This window comes from Meriones unguiculatus, chromosome 10 (genome assembly GCF_030254825.1).
Source record: "Meriones unguiculatus strain TT.TT164.6M chromosome 10, Bangor_MerUng_6.1, whole genome shotgun sequence".
Taxonomy (NCBI): domain Eukaryota; kingdom Metazoa; phylum Chordata; class Mammalia; order Rodentia; family Muridae; genus Meriones; species Meriones unguiculatus.
The window spans coordinates 8,332,268-8,350,887 of NC_083358.1; the positions used below are offsets into that span (position 1 = coordinate 8,332,268).

At 45.2% G+C, this 18,620-nt stretch overlaps 1 protein-coding gene across 2 annotated transcripts in view; it reads right to left on the bottom strand.

The window, feature by feature from the left end:
• The window catches only part of Usp10 (ubiquitin specific peptidase 10), a 52,414-nt gene that overhangs the window by 22,627 nt on the left and 11,167 nt on the right, over positions 1-18,620 (bottom strand). For both annotated transcript variants that reach the window (XM_021654467.2, XM_021654466.2), the window contains exons 2-3: positions 8,083-8,151; positions 3,629-3,686 (exon numbers count right to left, since the gene is read on the bottom strand). In XM_021654467.2, coding sequence (XP_021510142.1) covers positions 3,629-3,686; positions 8,083-8,151 — 127 coding nt within the window. The remainder of the gene's footprint in view (positions 1-3,628; positions 3,687-8,082; positions 8,152-18,620) is intronic.

Genomic DNA, 18,620 nt, shown 5'->3' on the forward strand with positions numbered 1-18,620 from the left:
CACCCCCTGCAATTCTCATGCTTGCTTTATGCCTGAGCTGAAAAAAAAAAAAAAAAAAAAAAAAGTAGGTTCTGATGGCACAACCCGAGACATTGTTACATGAGCTTCTGCTAGAAGCTGCAGAACCACAAGCCCCTAGGCAGTCTGTGTTTAAAGTTACATGTGAGGGGTCCCTCCCAGTACCCTTCTCTCGCTGTCTTGGATTCCTCCACTGAACACCTGAGGTCTAGATGTGGCCCTTGCCCTAACTGCAGCTAGTTAGTAACTCAATTCAGACTTGATTGACCCCAGAAGTGGTGAAACCACTTTCCAAGCCTACAAAAACAAAATTAGGACTGAACCTGGGGTACTGAGGCAGGGTTCACTGTGCAGCCTGCTAAAGGCCCAAGTATCACAGGCAAGCAACACCGCACCTGTCCCGGGCTTTGGCCTTGTAAAGCTCCTACCGTGAGCTCCAATACGTGCTCTTTCCAGTTAACCTCAGCCTGCACCTCCTGTACACGTCAAGGCCGATAGTGTATCTTAGTCTACATCTCTGAAAGCAGGTTACTAGAATCAACCAACTGTGTCCTTCAACAACATGGAAGACCACTGTTGTTTCGAATTTGGTGAAATGGCCATGCATCTGAAATTAATTAAAGGAAACATGCCTTCAAGTGTGGTACAAGGTAGCAATAGTTTTTAAGTCCTGCATTTCAAGGACAGAATTATAGCCCCAAAATTACGTTCTCAATATGTTTTATCCTGGAGGGCATGGGAAAGGGGAAAATGCAGGTTCAGGGGCAAGCCAATGACATGCTAACAGAGACGGGAGAAGGATGTCTATGGCTGGGGTGGAACGAAAGGCAGTCCCGCCCCAAATGGTGACTATAAGACTTCAGCAGGTTTGCATCTGTCTGCAGCTGGCCACTGAGCTGTTCTTTTGTTTCCTCAGTCTGAAATGGATTACCAAAGAGCAATGGCTTCTATTATACCAGGGTCTAGCGTCCATTATTCCATGCTGCTGCCAGGTACCATCTAATCCATGATGCTTGGAGCTACCAGCCACGCACTGACGTGCCTGTGCTTGGAGACTCCACTTTGAGACTGTACTGTCAAGTCATATTCAGAATCACTGTGACGCTTACACCAGACTGCTTAACCACAGAAGCAAGTGCCTTCACACCAAGCTCAACAGTGTCTAGGGTATAATCTGCTATCCAGAGGAACACTTCAAAATCTACCCAATGTGAGATTTCACGACAGTTCCTCTTATTCTCACAAGGGTACACACACTGACAGCATAAAGGTTAGACTGAGACTTACCCTTCAGGTAAAGAAAAAAAGAGGCCTACTAACGTGACTCTGACTGACCCAACAATGCATAAGGCAACATTTCTCAAAGTGAGTTCCATCAAGTACACACACGTCCATGGCGTGCAAGAGATTTCCCAAGCAGGGACGGCAAGGTTCCTCCTGAGGAGTTCACATTTACTGGGGAGACCAAGTGATCAACGGTGCAAAAGAAAGACAAGAGGAACTGCGGATGTGGCTCAGTGGGAAGCCGACTGGCTAGTGCAAGACTGTGAACATCTTATGAAAATACTGTTCCAATGGTGTGTGGTGACACCCTTTAATCCCAGCATTGTGCTCAATTCCCACGGAAGCCATGCGAAGAGCAGAAATTCAACAGTTAACTGGATGGACAGCAAGGACACTGCTTTAAAGTTCAGCCCAGAGGTCGCCTCCTGTAACTGTCTATGCTGGGAGGCAGAGAAGAAGGAAGCACTTACTCATTCACACACAGACTGACGGGTCTAAAAAGACACCAGGCAATGACAGGCATTCAGAAATGAATGTGGTCCCTGCCATGTACTGCTGAGCAGTCTTAAAGGAGGCAGATTCATTATAATAGTATGGAAGGCAGTGGTTCTCAACCTTCCTAATGCTGTAAAACCCTTCAACACAGTTCCTCATGTTACAGTTATCTCAGCTTTAAAATTATTTTGTTGCTACTTTATAACTGTAATTTTGCTACTATTATAAATCATAATGTAAACATGTGATGTGCAGACTATCAGATGAGACCCCTGTGATAGTCGTTCAACCCCCAAATAGTCACAACCCACAGGATGCGACCCACTGCTTTATGGAAAAAGAACAAAAGAAAACTAAGCAGACTTTAGAGAAAAGGAGCCTTTAAGTGACAACATGTGACAAGCAAGCAGTAAGACTCTGGAAGCATTTCCAGCAAAACTAAAGCCAGACTTTATAAAGAGAGCAACAGAGAATGGAGAGGAGCCAAGTAGCAATGAGCAGACTTGTCTCCTGCTTACACCAAGGCCACTGACAAGCAGGAAGAAAGAAGTAGCACACAGGGGAAAGAACAGACCATCCCAAGTTCAAACATTGGTGGGCACTACATGCAAAGTGGAAACAGAGATGCCCCAGGGACCCAGATACATGGAACTGGACACCAGCAGATTAAAGAGCAGCTTGCTTCTAGAGTTCTGTTCATTTTGCTAATTGTACTGAGCCTGTACTAAATTGTACTAAACCTGCCTTTCTCTTTAGATCTCCTATCACAGCCAACTGCAGAATTGCTAACATTTCTCTTACTCACTTCTTGAGATGTTATGGTAGATAAGGCTTGCTTAGTCTTTTCAAGTATGTACATGAGCCTGAATTATAATTCACACCGTATCACAGGTCTGACACACTAAGTAAACACGGGCTCTAATCCCTGGCTCTAAACAAACAGCTCTTTTTCTTGGAAGCCAAGAATCTTAAACAACCCTAACTAGAAACGATCAAGTTTGGGCCTGCGATGAGCGCACTGCCAAGATGTGCTCAACACTCATCAGCCGCCAACCCTGCTGCACCCTGGTGAGCACTACCCGGAGCCATCACCAGGGCAGCGCTGGAGACAGGACAGGAGCGAACAGGAGGTGAAAAGGGACCTAACCGGCCACTCATCTGGGACAGACAGGACACAAACACCAACTGCTACAACAGCTCCGCAAGGCCCTTGGCTGACAACAAGCAGGCTCACAGCCAGCCCTGAACCCAGGAGACTTGAGTGCAGCCATGCGAAGTGACACATTCACAAGAGGAAGGGTGGCAGAGGCAGCAAACGGAGCACCTTGCTCCTTACCAAAACTTAGCATGCTCAAGTGTTCTGGGGCACAGCACAAACTTAAAAGCACATGTCCGTCAGAGTGACTTGGTAATTAAGTGAGCTGCAGTTCACAGAAGCAGCTTCAAGCTCTCCGGAAATGGTGACTCAAGCTGGCCTGGTACTGCAGGCCTGAGGCTCCCCAGCTTCTAGGGACGCTGAGCTAAGCTCACAGATTTAAGCCTGCTGGGCTGGAGAAGATAGGCTGCAAGGATATGCACAGGAGACAGCTCAGAGACAGCTCAGCAAGTACAGGCACTTGCTGCACGAGCCTGATGATCTCTATTGAATCCCCAGAACCCACGGAAAAGATCTCTGACCTGCACACACAAAGCACAGTCCAATATACTCACACTTCACAGCCTACCCCAAATGAACAAATGAATAAAATCTTAAGTGAACAACAACAAAAGAACCCACGGAGGACACGTTTGCAGGTTTCATGCCCACCCAGCCACACGTGACCCAGCTTACCATCTGGCAGTTCATCTTCAGCCTGTATGCCACACAGAGTCCCACTGTATGGAGGGAGCTGCACAAGAAACCAGAAAACAAATCTTAAGTCAACAGATTATTAAAGCTCAACAAAAGCCACTGTATTAACTCAACACTTCCTTTAAGCTCCACAGAAGTAACTTCTCATGACACCACTTTCCCAAAAGGATACAAAGATCTGGTAAAATCTGAATCAAACAGTATAGTAATACTTTCAATTATTTATTTATTTATTTTACCACTGCTAAATACATTGAAAATGAGGCTAGAAAACTGAAAACGCACTCCTGATGACACGTGCACAGGCTACAGCAAAACCCTTCCCACGTATCCGGCCTGCCTGCCCACCTTCCTTCCCTAGGATGCCAGTCGGTGGTAAGCCCAGTCCCCACGCTGTACATCTCCTGTGGCAGCACAGGTAGAAAAGTAGTGCAGAGGGGGATGTGGGCACAAAAAGCTCACAAGGAAGAAAGGGCTGGGAACTGTGGCTGTCTTACAGTGTCCCATGTAAATCAATTAATAGTTTGAAGTCCCCTTTCTTGTTTGGAAGGAAGGAAGAAAACATCTTCGCTCTGGCTACTTTGTAAAAACCAAGACAGTTTTATGAACCTCTCAAACAGTTCTTCCTGCCAATTCCATATTTAGGATTTGGGTCTGCCTGGGGAGTAAACTGACTGACACAACAAAACCCCAAACACCACCTTGCTGCAGCGTTTCTATCTGGTCACTGAAGCCCAGAACAAGTGCAACAGTCTGTAGAGACTTGAGCATGCCAGCTTCAGAAGCCTCTAGTTGGTGCTCATGCCAATCACTGTCCACCATGACTGTGGCCTCCTAGGCTCATGTTTCCAATGAACTCTAGCTGGCTAATACAGCACTTACAATGAGGCGAGTTTACTTCCCCCAAAGGAAAGTGTTTGGTTCTCTCCCTGGATGGTAATGACAAACAGCAAGGACAAGCACAGTAACTGGAACAGAGCCCAACCATTCAGGAGGGACCTGGTGCCAAGAGGCAGCCCAGTACTTAGCACCTTGACGCACAGGCAAACCCTTCCACGTGCCATTATTCACAGCACACAGAAGAAGTATGATGCAGCAAAATCAAGGAAGCTTCTCAGCAAAGGCCTGTCTCTAGTCACAAAAGAAAGGTAATTACACAGAATGTCTGCTCTGTCAATGGCACCAGGGAGGTCCCTGTAGACAGATAGAAATCTATATAGTCTGGAAGCATAAAAAGACATAATAAATCAATCCATTCACACAAAAATCACTGTCAACACTGAGAAACCGTCTGAATCCAAAAGGCAAAAACTCTGGGGAGGCAGGAGGATTGTTATGAATTTGAGGGCAGCTTTCACTATAGAGTGAGATTTTAAAAATAAACTATATATGCACATAGTAATACATTTCTATCACAACTGTGGAATGACTGTAGCCAGGATGTGCTCCAGCATGGCAAAAACTTAATTACTTTTGCTCTACAGGCGTGCGGCACCTTTCACCCAATTAAACTGAGGCCTGATTAAGACCTTCCCTTGGCCGATGTAGTAAGCACAATAGGAGAACTATCCACATGGATCAAAGTTCCCAATTATACAGCTGGTGACAATACAAAAACTACTGCACTTAGTGTCTACACCTGGAATCCCAGCAGCCAAGAGGCTAAGGCAAGAGGATCACAGCAAGCTCCAACCCAATTTGAAACACACAGTAGTTTCAGGCCAGCCTAGGCTAGGAAGCAAATTTTTTTCTCTTATACATCAAAGCAAAACTATAACTCCCCACACAGATGTAAAAAGTCGAGAATCTAGGTGTGCTGAACACAAACAGGATCAGCTTACACTGTGAACTGTGTAAGTCTGGGCCCTGTCCAGGGTAATGTTTCCAGCTTTCTCTCCACTCAGTCAAAAGGCCTTAAAAGGCAGGCCTCTATAATCTGAACGCCAGCACCAATACACCAACTAAGGGTGTCTTGCAGGGGACGCACTATCAGTCAGTTCACAACAGCCTATAACTCGAGCTCCAGGGGACCTGACACCTACTACATCGGTGGGCACTGTACACACAAGTACACAAACCACATGCAGACATACACATGTAATTAAAAATTAACCTAAAGGCCAGGTGTAGTGGTGCATGACTTTAATCTCAGCACTTGGAAGGCAGAGTCAGGTGGATCTCCGTGAGTTCAAGGCCAACCAGGACACTTAGAGGTACATAGTGAGACCCTGTTTCAAAACAAACCCTTAAATGACAACTAAGACCCTTATCTGTGGCCACCACCTTCCCCAAAAAATACCATAAAAAAAAAAAAAAAAGACAACAACAAAATCAGAAATTTGCACCTGTACCTACAGTCTGAGTTATGTTGCTAGGAGTGATCTCTTCAGCAAAGCTTGATGTGTGTGTTGCTTCCAATACTAAGATCTGACTGAGTAGCTTTGGAATGAATTATCATTTTCCAAGCACCAGTAAAAAGATTATAATTGGGGCTCAAACACACCAATTAAATTACCTTACTGTTCTCCACCAGAGATCCATTTTCAAGCCACTGCTTGTAAACTAGAGCCCAGTCCTGGCAGTATCAGCAATCCTTACAAATACATGAAGATCACACGTGGGTGCAGTGCAGTGGCACACACCTGTAATCCCAGCTTTCCGGAGGCAGAGGCAGGTGAATCTCTGTGAGTTCAAAGCCAGTCTGGTCTACACAGCCAGTCCAGGACAAGCAAGGCTACACAGAGAAATCCTGTCTCAAAAAACCAACAATAACAAATATTTAAGATCATACAGAGAACTCACCTGTTTGCTTCTCCCTGGTGCCCTACTGACCTTACTGGAGCAAGTCTATAAGCAAGGACCTAAGATGGGCACAAAAGCTCTCAGCTGTAATGCTTACCCCTAACACTCTCCCCTTCTGCCCTCAGCTCCTGACCTCAGATAGAGAAGAAAGCGCTTCACTGCATGTTTAATATCCCCACAGCATATAGAGAATAGAGCCAGATCCTAAGCTACACCACAGCCATAGGCAGAACCATGTACAGCATTCTACATGAAAGTGTGTGTACTGGCTCATGCCTTTAATCCCAGAACAGGGAGGCAGACACAAGTTGATCTCTGTGAGTTCAAGGCCAACCTGGTCTACTTAACAATTTCCAAGCCACAGTGAAACTCTGACTCAATAAAAGTGTGTGTATGTATGGGATCTATAAAATAGAGGGCCATAGAAGTGAGATACCACCACATACTTCCTCAGGTACCCACTAAGCCAGCCAAAGAGCCCCTAAACACTCAAAAATAAATACACGGGCTGGAGAGATGGCTCAGACGTTAAGAGCACTGGCTGTTCTTCCAAAGGTCCTAGTTCAGTTCCCAGCAACCACAATGTGGCTCACAACCATCTACCATGAGATCTAGTGCCCTCTTCTGGTAGGTGTACATGCTGGCAGAACATGGTATATATAATAAAAATAAATAAATCTTTAAACACACACACACTAATATAGCACAGTAAATAAATTACAGTGTGATGGACTGTACGGAACAATTAAAAATCAGAAAACTGGTTGGCTCAGCACTTACTGTTCTTGCAGAGGGCACTCACAACATGGTTCATAACCATCTATAACTCAGGCACCACAGCATTTGATGCTCTCTTCTGACCTCCATGGACATGCAAGGGGTGCACAGACGTAACAGGCAAAATACTCATACACATAAAACAAATCTTTAAAAATGATAACAATAACAAAAACAAATATGCACAAACACGGAGAATACAGCATCAGCTTAGAGTAACCTGCAAAGGGATGACTTAAGGCACCCAATACTTCCGGGGACAGACTGTGCCGCCCACCCAGAGTCAGCACCTCTGAGAAAGGCCAGCAGGAAGAAGGAAGCAATACAAGTTCAGCTGTGTGTGCAACTATACCTTCTTCTTCAAAGTCTAAGCAAATAAATACAAGAGCCAAAAAGTGTGGTAAAGCGCACTCCCAGTATAGTCTTTACTCATCTACAAATTAGGATTCTTGATTAAAATGAAAGTGAAGAGGACCTAGAACCCCCTGCTCAGAGGAAGCCCATAGGCTGCTCAGTTTCCAAATGGGTTCCCAAATAAGGGGGCAGAGGCTGTCTCTGACATAAACTCAGTGGCCAGCTCTTTGATCACCTCCCCCTGGGGGTACAGCCTTACCAGCCAGAGAAAAATGATGCAGCCAGCCCTGATGAGACCTGATAGACTAGAGTCAGATAGAAGGGGAGGAGGTCCTCTCCTATCAGTGGACTGAGGATGGGGCACAGGGGGAAAAGAGGGAGGGTAGGTTAGAGTAGAAGGAGGGGGCTACAGCCAGGATACAAAATGAATAAATTGTAATTAATTAATTAAAAATTTAAAGAATAAAATGAAATATGTACATGACAACAATTTTGCTTACCTCAACTGAAGAGCGGGGAGTCACAAAAAACTGATTGAATTCATCAGGGCTGAAATCGCCAAAAATATACTGAAAACAATAAGAACATTTGATTACATACAATATACACATTGCTTATTTTTTTAAAAGCCACATATTTTACAGTGTTTGTCTTATGAAACATTTATACTAAAATTTTCCAACTCCTTTTCAAGTAAACAATGAGGGCCCTTAAGCTGCAAGCTAAGGTTCCTAGGGGCAGCCAGTATTTTCCCATGACATGCAAGAAAACGCCACCTACTCTTTTCTGTAAATTGTCCAACACAGGTTGAAAAAGCTTATTTTGAAGCAAGTCAAGTGTGGTCACAGGGCATGTAGGCTCCTGCCTTTGGGAAAACTTCCTGGTTCACCTTTTCACCTCCATTTAGCTTTCTGCTGAGTCATGTCATCACCTATCTCCATTTCATTTTTCCCTGGCAAACTACAGAAAAATCCAAATAAAAATGGCAATGAACCTGACTAACAATCTTTAAAGACAGGTGTCATTTATTATAAATACAAACTAGAACAGGGCTCACAAACACGCATCACAGACACAGCCCTCTAGCTTCATAGAGTGCTGGGTGTGACCTTTGCTGACAGGATCTGGTACAGCTACAAGTGAGCCTGCCAAGTGGCCACTAATTCCTAGGAGCTTCAAGAAGTTTGCCACTAACAAATGTCATCATGGGATTTCCTCAGTCAGTCAGTCAGTACCGTGCTACATGTAAAACTCAGGACTGAGGGTCAGAGTATAAGAGAGCTATGTCTTCAGCTCTACTGCTGCTTAAAATCTAGAAATGACTTTCAGGGAAGTTTTACAAACCTGTGTTCTATAACTAAGTATTACAGTAGATAATACTCTTTATTATGCAAAAGGCCACTGAAAACAAGGCTCTCCGCACATAATGCTCACATCTCCCTGACCAAGTCCACAAGGAGACAGTGGACTGACTGACAGTCATGGTGGACACACAGATGGTTTGGAGTCTTCCCGCAAAACACTCTGGAATTCAACCTCTTACCAACTGCTACATTAAACCAATTGCTCACAACACGGGAAAGTGGAAAGGAAACAGAAGAACCACAATAAAAAAGGAATTGTCTTATCAGAGAACAGAATGGAGTGAAAACTACACTAAATTCAAATTACTAATTCAAAACTCAACTGGTTTTTGGTGGCAGAACTGATGTATACAGCAACAGGGCAGTTTTGAAAACTCACGAGAGTACTTTTCCCTAGACTGGTAGGGTATTCATTTCCACAGAATCCCATCCTATAAATATTCTACTCAAGTGGACAAGGTATATAACATTCTTAGGCACCAGGGATGTGGTGGTTCAGTGGCACAGTAGATAAGGCCTGGGTTCAACATCAACTGGTACCATCCTGACATCTATGTGCAGTCTGTAAATTCCATTAACTAAACAGGGAGGATACGGAAGCAGGAGTCCGTGGAACACAGAGAAACTAGTGAGAAGAAGCACACATCCATCTCAGGAGAAGAGATACTCAGAAAGCCATCCCCTTTTGTATCTTCTTAGGAATAAGACAGACTGTAGACTCACAATGTCGGAAGGATATGTATGGGTGAGAACTGAATCAATGTAACAATGTTGGATCTTCTCAGGCAAGGAGTCATGGGTGTCTGTGAGCTGCCTTAGCTGCTGGAGCTAAACCTGGAAGAGCAGCCTTCTAACCACTGAACCATCTCTCCAGCCTAGAAATGTTCATTTAAATTACACTTCTAAACACACTTTCTAATGTGTCTGTATACAATAATTTTTTTAAATAGGTGGTTAACTGAGTAAGATCCCAGTGAAATCTCTCCTGGTACTTTCACTTAGTTAATCTTTTGTCCAGTATCATTTGAAAAAGTCTGCTCGAGTGTTTTTCTTACAAATTCATACCTGGACGTGGTAGCACATGCCTTTAATCCCAGCACTGGCGAGGCAGACAGGCATGAGCTATCTCTGAGTTCAGGCCAGACAAGAGGGCCTGTTACAGACAGACAGATAGCCACATAAGGCTGAACAAAGGAGCCCCCTTACCCCATGGTGATGAGAAATAAAAATGCATTTTTGTTCACAGAGGCTCTGAACCTATGACCCAGTTTGGTCCAATAGAGATCTATAGAGGTGTTCAGTTGACTGGGGGTGGGGGGGGACAGAGTGGGGTTATTAGGGTGTATTATTTAGGATTTCTCTCTTTTTAAAAATAATTTTCATTTTATGTGCATCAGTGTGAAGGTGTCAGTTCTTTTGGAACTGGCATTACAGACAGTTGTGAGCTGCCATGTGGGTGCTGGGAATTGAACCTGGGTCCATTTGGAAGAACAGACAGTGCTCTTAACCACTCAGCCATCTCTACAGGCCCACGATTTTTCTTTTCATGTTTTATTCAAGAAACTAATTAGGGGCTGGAAAGATGGTTTCGTGGTTAAGAGCACTGGCTGCTCTTGTAAAGAACCTAGGTTCAACTCCCAACATCCTAGGTTCAATTCCCAAAACGCACATAGTGGTATACAACTGTCTAACCTCAGGTCCAGGGGATCCTATACATTCTTCTGGCCTCCATAGGCACCAAGTATATTCATGTTACAGAGACATGTGTGTAGGCAAAACTGAAACTAATTATATGTCAGTATAACACTTGGAAGGCAGAGGCAGATGGATCTCTATGAGTTTGAAGTCAGCCTGGCCTACAAGGTGAGTTCCAGGACAGCCAGGATATATAGAGAACCGATCTCAAAAACAAAAACAAACAAGCAAAACAAAACAACAACAACAAAAAAAAAAAAAAACAAAGACGTGTTGGTATAAGAGCAGAATTCACAGGTCATGCTCAGATCTACCACTGCACAGGCACCTACAGTGCATGGGTGAAGATCTTACGCAGCTGACACTGCGGACACTGAATCCATCTAAGGACACCATGAGAACTGTCAACTAGCAGCTGAGTGTCAACAAACACCATTTAACAACTGATAAATGGATAGCCAGGGCTGTTTGCAACTCCATCCTGACACCCTTCCTACTAGAGTTCACATACAGCAATGAACAGCTCCATCAAGACACACAAAGTAATCCTCCTGCTATAATGCAATCTATATTCATGAGGTTTTGAAAGGGAACCATTATACCACCGTATGTAAGTCCTGTTTCAGTTTTGTGGCTGAAACCAGCAGAAGAGGTTCTGACATCAGCACACAGCATCACTCGAGGAGCCCGAGTCAGAGTTTCTGCCTCCTATAGTGAATGCATCCATATAGGCCTTTCCTATGCAGTTTTCTTCACACAGAAACCAATCTACTGGGACCCAGTACCAATGTGTAACGGAACCCTTGATGCTTGAGAAGTCACTGTCAAATGTCAGGAAAGATGCGAAACTGAGATCTGAGGCCAGGGGACTCATTAAAAATAGGGGGTGAAGGCTATAATTGTACTGAATACATAAATATATCTGTCTAATCGAAGTAGCCAGTTAAACATCCCCTAGGAAGCCCAGGGGTAAAGCGCACTTGCAGCTCTTCCAAAAAACTTGAGTTCCATTCCCAGTATCCACATGATAGTTCACAACCACCTGGAGCTCCACTTCCAAGCAATCCAATGCCTTCTTCTTCTGGCCTCCGAAGGTACCAGGCAGATATTTGGTGTGCATATATGCACGCAGGCAAAACACTCATACACATAAAACAAATATTAAAATGTAAAATTGCCCCGGATGATGCAACAATCATGTTAAGCACAAAGATCACACGTCACCCCCCTTTAAGGGCTTTACAACCATGTGCACATTCAAAAAGTCGTTCTAGAGATGGCTCAGCAAGTAAGAGCACTGGCTGCTCTTCTAGAGACATGGAGGTCAACTGCCAGCAAGCCCATTTCGGCTCACAAGCATCTGTAATCCTAGTTCCAAGGGATTTTACTTCTTCTGACCCCTGAAAAGCACATGGCCCACAGACACATGTAGGCAAAATACCCACATATATAAAAAAAATTAAAAACTTTTGAGTCACAGCCAGGCATGGTGACACTCGCCTGTAATCCCTGCACTCCGGGAGGCAGAGGCAGGCAGATCACTGTGAGCTTGATGCCAATCTGGTCTACAAAGATTACACACAGAAACCCTGTCTTGAAAGGCCAAAAAAAAAAAAAACAAAAAAGAATTTAAAAATCTACCTCAGAAATAAAAACTTGAGTCACGTTGAAAATATTTATCACTAACACTATTGCAGAGTGCTGCTTACACAGCAAACTTGAAAACAGTTTACACTTACAAGAAGGTGAAAAGGGAAATTACAATATGCCAAGCTCCAGGGAGTGGCGCACACAAGTTACAAATATAAGAAAAGGAAGAGCGAGGGGTGGGGGGGAGGGGAGACATCCTGCTCAGAAAGTTTCAGCTCGCTGAAGGTAAAGAAGATGCTCCAGGCTCACCTGCAGGAGCACAGCCCAGTATCACAGGAGACTTAAGGACTGCCATTACTGCGTGGCACTAGAGGGCGCTGGAGATCAGCATTCTAAGCCCCTAAGCTTCCAAAGACTTCATCTCTAGAAATTCAAAGTGAGTATGTCTACTGCCTCCAAATTAATGCTCTCGGCCTTTTGAAAGGGTTCCTGGTAACTTGAGAGATAACAGGTAATCAGCTAATGCTTTGCTTTGTTCAGTACCTCTCAATTTCAAGGGAGAGAGATGGGCAGACACCAAGCTCTGAGGACAGTCTCCCACTGCAGTGCACAACTGTGCCACAGCCAACACAGGAGAGGAGAGCCAGCCTTTCTGCTACCTGGGGGGTTGGACCATCCTTCGAAGCAACAGATGCTGTGAGAGAGCATCTGTAGCTCATCCTCTCTGCAGAGGATGAGCTGGGCCACATAGCTGCAGACCTTTCACTAACTGGAAGAGCTCCAGGACCTCACCAGAGTTAAGCCATGAGTAGGACTGGGGCGGGGTGTGCTTGGCATTTGTGAGGCTCTGACCTGTGCCCCAAGCATGGCAAACACAAAACAAAACAAGGAAAAAACAGAAAGGAGGGGGAACATGGACCTGGAAACATACCAACACCTACATGCTCAACATTCTGGACCTTACCTGAAACAAACAAACAAACAAACAAAAAACACAACACAGCACCGAAAAAGGGAAATGAGCCACAGGCACAGTGGCTCATTTAATACTGGCACCAGAGAGGCAGAGGCAGGCAAATCTCTGAGTTTGAGGCCAGCCTGGTCTACAGAGTGAGTTCTAAGAGGGCCAGGACAGAAACCCTGCCTCAAAAAGCTGCAAAAGAAAAAAGGGGAAGAAGATGCTAAGTTCCATCCTGAACCAAGAAGCTATTTGCAATTGATACCTGCTGGGAAAGGGAGAGTCAGTTTTCTCCATGGAGTGTCAGTGGCTTTATCAATCACAAACTGTTCACTCCCCATGTCCAGAAGTACTTGGCCAGCACAAAACTGGTCTGGTTTTTTGTCAACTTTTTTTTCCTTTTCCTTTTCTTTCTTTTTTACTTAATTTTTTAGTTTAGGGCACAGACAAAGAAGGAGCAAACATGATGTTGGGTGCGTTGCGTAGGAAGATGGAGAGGATCTGGGAGGAGGAAAAAAATTAATAAAATGACCGTATGACGGGAAAAAACCCAAAAACAAAAGCTGAAAAAAGCCAGACAGCAAGGCTGACTGCCTGTCTGACTCCACTCACATGGTATGTCCAGAACTGGCACACAGATTGTAGACAGGCTTCCCAGGGAGAGAGAAAGGGAGCAATTCAGGGCAACCACTGCTTGGTGTAAGGTTTGTAGTGGTGTATGTATGCCTCCAGAACAGTGTCACATCACTGTCACACAAGAGGCTGCAATGAGCCTCTAAGCAGATGTAAAACTCAGGCTGAGTTGTTCCCAAGGGAAAGCACTGGTACATTTCCAGGTCTATGCTAGCTGGCTTCAATGAACACACTAGACAAAGCACACTCTGAGAGTGTTATGGTTGCTTGGGGGCACCTGAAGGTGACACTGCTCAGTCCATGAAAACCAGGAGTTTCATTGATACCCCTGGTGAACTAACTGTGTAAGACTGAGGACCTGAGCAGATACTGAGGACTCAGGACATCACAACATTCACAGGTTGTCACAATGCAAGCTAACTGCAGCCTGATGAGCTGGGGGAACTTCCCTGACTGAGCTGCAGTAATCCTGCTTTGCTTTCCTGAGCACAAGAGAACAAAGCCAATAGCATTACAAAGCCACTCACAGATAGCATCTCCCAGCTTTGGAAAGTGGCGTTTCAGTTCGGTGTCTACTTTGTTTGCATATTTTATTCTAACTACTAAAATTTGTCAGGCTTTCAACAGGCTGGCTGTTGGTACTTGGTACTTCCATTCAAAAATTGAGCTTAGTTGTTGCTACAGATGCAATCTCAAAATTAGAAACCATGATTCATGTAACAAAATCCCTGTTAGCAGCTTTCCTTGTCTATAGAACAAACTCACAAGGCACACTCTTCATACCAGAACGGTTAACAAACACGAAAGTGGACAAGCTGGGAAGCAAGTTCCACTCATTTTCCTAACTGCAAGTTATTTTTGAGCTAATCTTAAAAGAAAGGAGAACTAAATGGAAGAGGCGTGTAAATAAATAATGGAAAACAACAGGGGACAGTGTCTTAGCACTTGCTGTTAGCTAGTTTACAGTGGTGACCTGCTCTCCTTGAAATCCCTACCCTAGCCCAAGGCCAATACCTCACAACTACTGACCATGCTGAACAAAACCATGAAATTGATTCTGCACAAGCAGAAACTTGCAGGTGTCCTGTGTTCTACAGGATTCCCCATTGAAAGGAATTGCTAGAACCAAACGACTCAACAGCTGAGTCAGCTTGCTAGGAAGTCACACCAATAAACCTTCATTTGAAGGGCAAAGGTGGTAACTGATCTAGCTTGCTAGCTTCCCCCCCAAAGGTCTGTTTAAACACCCCAAGAATTTAGAGCAGCTGAGTAAGAAGCACAGGGTGGGCTGTACACACCTCTTCTCACTGAAAGAAGGAAGTCGAAATAGAATCTCCCCAGTGGAGGTGGCAAAAGCTCAGCAGTTAGGGGTCCTTGTGGCCACACCTGACAACCTGAGTTCAATCCTCCCTAACCTTTCTAGTAGAGGGAGGGAACTAACTCCCAAGGCTGTCCTTTGAGCACCCTGGTGCAAATAAGTGAATGTTTAAAAAAATTTTTTTTTCTTTTAAGGGGCTGCAGATATGACTCCATGGTTATTATCACTAGCTGTTCTTAAAGAACCCAAGTTCAATTCCCAGCACTAACATGATGCCCCACAACCAGCCACCCATGACTCTACTCTATTCCAGGGAGTACATGGATGTCCTCTTCTGACCTCAGAGAGTACCAGGCACACATATGGTGCACAGACAAATACGAAGACAAAACATCCACACATATAAAGTATTTTTTCATAGAAAATGTAACCTGAAACCTCAAGAAGTCTCTAGAGGGAGTATATGGGGCCCAAACATTCAAAATGAAGGATCCAATTGGCCATCAGCGCTGCTTCCTGCACAGAAGCAAGAAACCAGCCCCTCTTAGACTGGGGCACACTAGGCCATTCCTGTAACAACTAGATCAGTTGGGTAGAGTCCAACCCTCATTCCTGCTTCTAAGCACACTGTGCTGACTGAATCTGACTTTCTTGAATTCTGAGTCTCCGAATGGGGGTGATCCCAGAGCCTGAGAAAAATCTCTACTACTGTCAGTCCCTGACTGAGTGGGAAAAACAAAATAGAAACAGGAAGGAAGGAGGGTTACTTCTTTGTATAGTTATCTGGCCCACTTATTCAATGAATGGATGGACCCACCAACTGAATCTTTGAGTCCTCTTGATCATTAACAAAGATGGGGGGGAAAAACTTTTTAAAAACTAGGTATAGTGGCAAGGGCCTTTTACCCCAGCAAGTAGAAGGGTGAAGCAAAAGGACTGCTAAATTTCAGGCCAGTTTGGGTTTGGGTTATATGGTTGAGTTTGAGGACAGTCTGGGCCAACAGCGAGACCCTGTCATTAAGTAATCAATTACAAAATAATGGTAGGTGTGCTACACCTCTAATCCCAGAACTCAAGAAGCCGAGGCAGGCATCCTAGGACAGGGACTCTAACTGAACTTGGAGCATGCTGAGCTGGCTAGACTGGAGAGCCAGTGAACTCCTACCCACCTCCCTAGAGCTGGGATTATAGGCAATCACTGCCACATCTAGCTTTTTTGTACTTAGCTGCTGGAGACCGACCCTAGGTCCTCATACTTGCACGGGCAGTATACTTAGTGACTAAAACATGGTTCCCGCTCACTGAAACCAATATAAGGCCACCAGGTCCATTACCTGAAGAACACACATACACACATTTGGCACATGATTTCAAGAACTGTGTAGACCCTCTTCTGTTCCCAGAGCTCTACCTGACCAGATACTCAAGGAGACACTCACGGGCCAGCAGTGTCGGCCTCACGCAGAAATGTATGCAGCTCTGGGGCCCAACTACGACCTACTGAGTCTAGGTGCGCACAGTAATGGTTGTTTACCTCAGAAGCAGCCCTGTTGGGCGAAGCCTGTGCAGCTCTGTGGCCTTACTATAAAGAAGCACTACTCTGCACTCTGCTACAAAGAACTACCTCCATCCCTCTAAACAATCTGATTTAGTCAAAGTACACTTCAAAGTGAAAGAAAGGTTACTAAATGTAGTGGAAAGCTGCAAAGCAGGGCACCATGACCACTCTGTCGGGCATAAAGAAGTGAGCTTGATGTAGAGAGCTACCCCTGTACCTACCCACCCAGCCTTGTAGCTCAGAAACCTCTTCTGCTTATATCCCTCATACAGACGCCCCCCCACCCCTTGCTCTTCTGATGAATTTCCACTTGACCTTCAAGGTCCCACCCAACCAACACATCCCTGGAGAGGTTCTCAGACCTACTTCTGGGAAGGCACTGCTCACACCTCATGGTGCGAGCACCTATGGGATCTGCCCATGTGTTTCAGACCTAAGTTTCACAGCTTAAGGCTTAAGCACAACTTTTAGCATCTGATAGGACGGACTGATAAAGATGTAAAGAAAATGGGAGGGACAGGATCAGCAGGGGGTGGGACCTCAAGGCAGAACAATTATGCAGCACCTGCCAGGTAAGACAGGTAAAGGAGCAGAGAGCTTCAAGGAGCTGTACAAAGGAGAAAGGACAAAAGACTAGTCTGAGGAGGCCAGGAGGCAGAGTAATGGAAAAACTCAGAAAGGGAGAAAAGTGCTGCTGGGAAGGGAGGCCGCAACAGATCCGACAGACCCTGTTCTCTCTGGTAGACAGCAGCCACCTCATTCAGGAAGCCAGAGGGGCCAATGAGGGATGATAAAGCCAGCCTGGGCTACACAAAGTTCTGGTTGGCCTGACCTACAGAGTTGAGATTCCTTCCAACAAATAAAAGACCATGAAAATAAAAATTGAAATAAAATGGCTATCACTGCACACAGGCACCGCTACAAGGACGCCAGCTCCTCTGCAGGGAGCCTTCACTTCCAACATTGTGGGTCTCTGGTGCTTCTCCACTGGGTCTCTGTAAAAACTTGCCTTTCAACCCTCAAACTTCACATGTCCAACACAGTGCTTTCTTTCTCCCAGTGTGCATGCGGTTCCCTGGGAAAACTCTTCTCAGGATGGTCAGTGATTCTACAAACGCTCTCAAGAGCTGTCCACCAGACTCACTGTGTACCCAGGCCCCTGCTCCAGAGCCTCTCCACACTCCAGCCTCCTGCTCCTGCACACACCGCACAGGCTGGACCTTCTCTTGGGACCCTCCGGCCTGGGTCACTCTTGACACTGTAGAAATGATCTCTGTGAACTGTTCTCCTAGCAGCCCTTTCTGAATCTTGTCCTACCACCTCTTGGGACAGCACCCCTCACGTCTAGGTGTGAGTAGCTGATCTGCAGAGCCTTTCTCCACACTTGACCCCAGGCTTCCAGCATAGGTCACAGTATGTCTTCCACTCACTAACCTAGCCATACTCACTGAATGTCCCATGCTGTAGACTCCAGGACATGGTGGTGAATAAGTAAATGTCCCCTGCCCAAGGCTTACAGAGACAGAAAATGAGCAAAGCATCCATATCAGATCTATGGGTATTAAAAGGTGGTAGATACTGGAGACAAAGCCAAAGCCAGGCCACTGTTGAGGAGGGTGTGGTCAGAAAGACTCAGAAAACAGGACCACTGACAGTGTGGGAAAATGGATAACTGAAGTGCTCTTTCTAACTGGGAAGGACAAAGCCCATGGTCCTAAGGCTTCAGGGACAACTGCCTTTACTCCAGCTAGGCCAACAGAAGAACTGGCATGCTCACTAACAAGCACTTGCATTTGCTGGCACTATGGGGGTGCTGTCTTTCACCCAGCCCTCAGGACTGCACTTGTCAGAGACTACAGGAGGAATATGACACAGTAACTGCAGTATGACATACTGACACTTATTACCTGGCCTACAGAAAC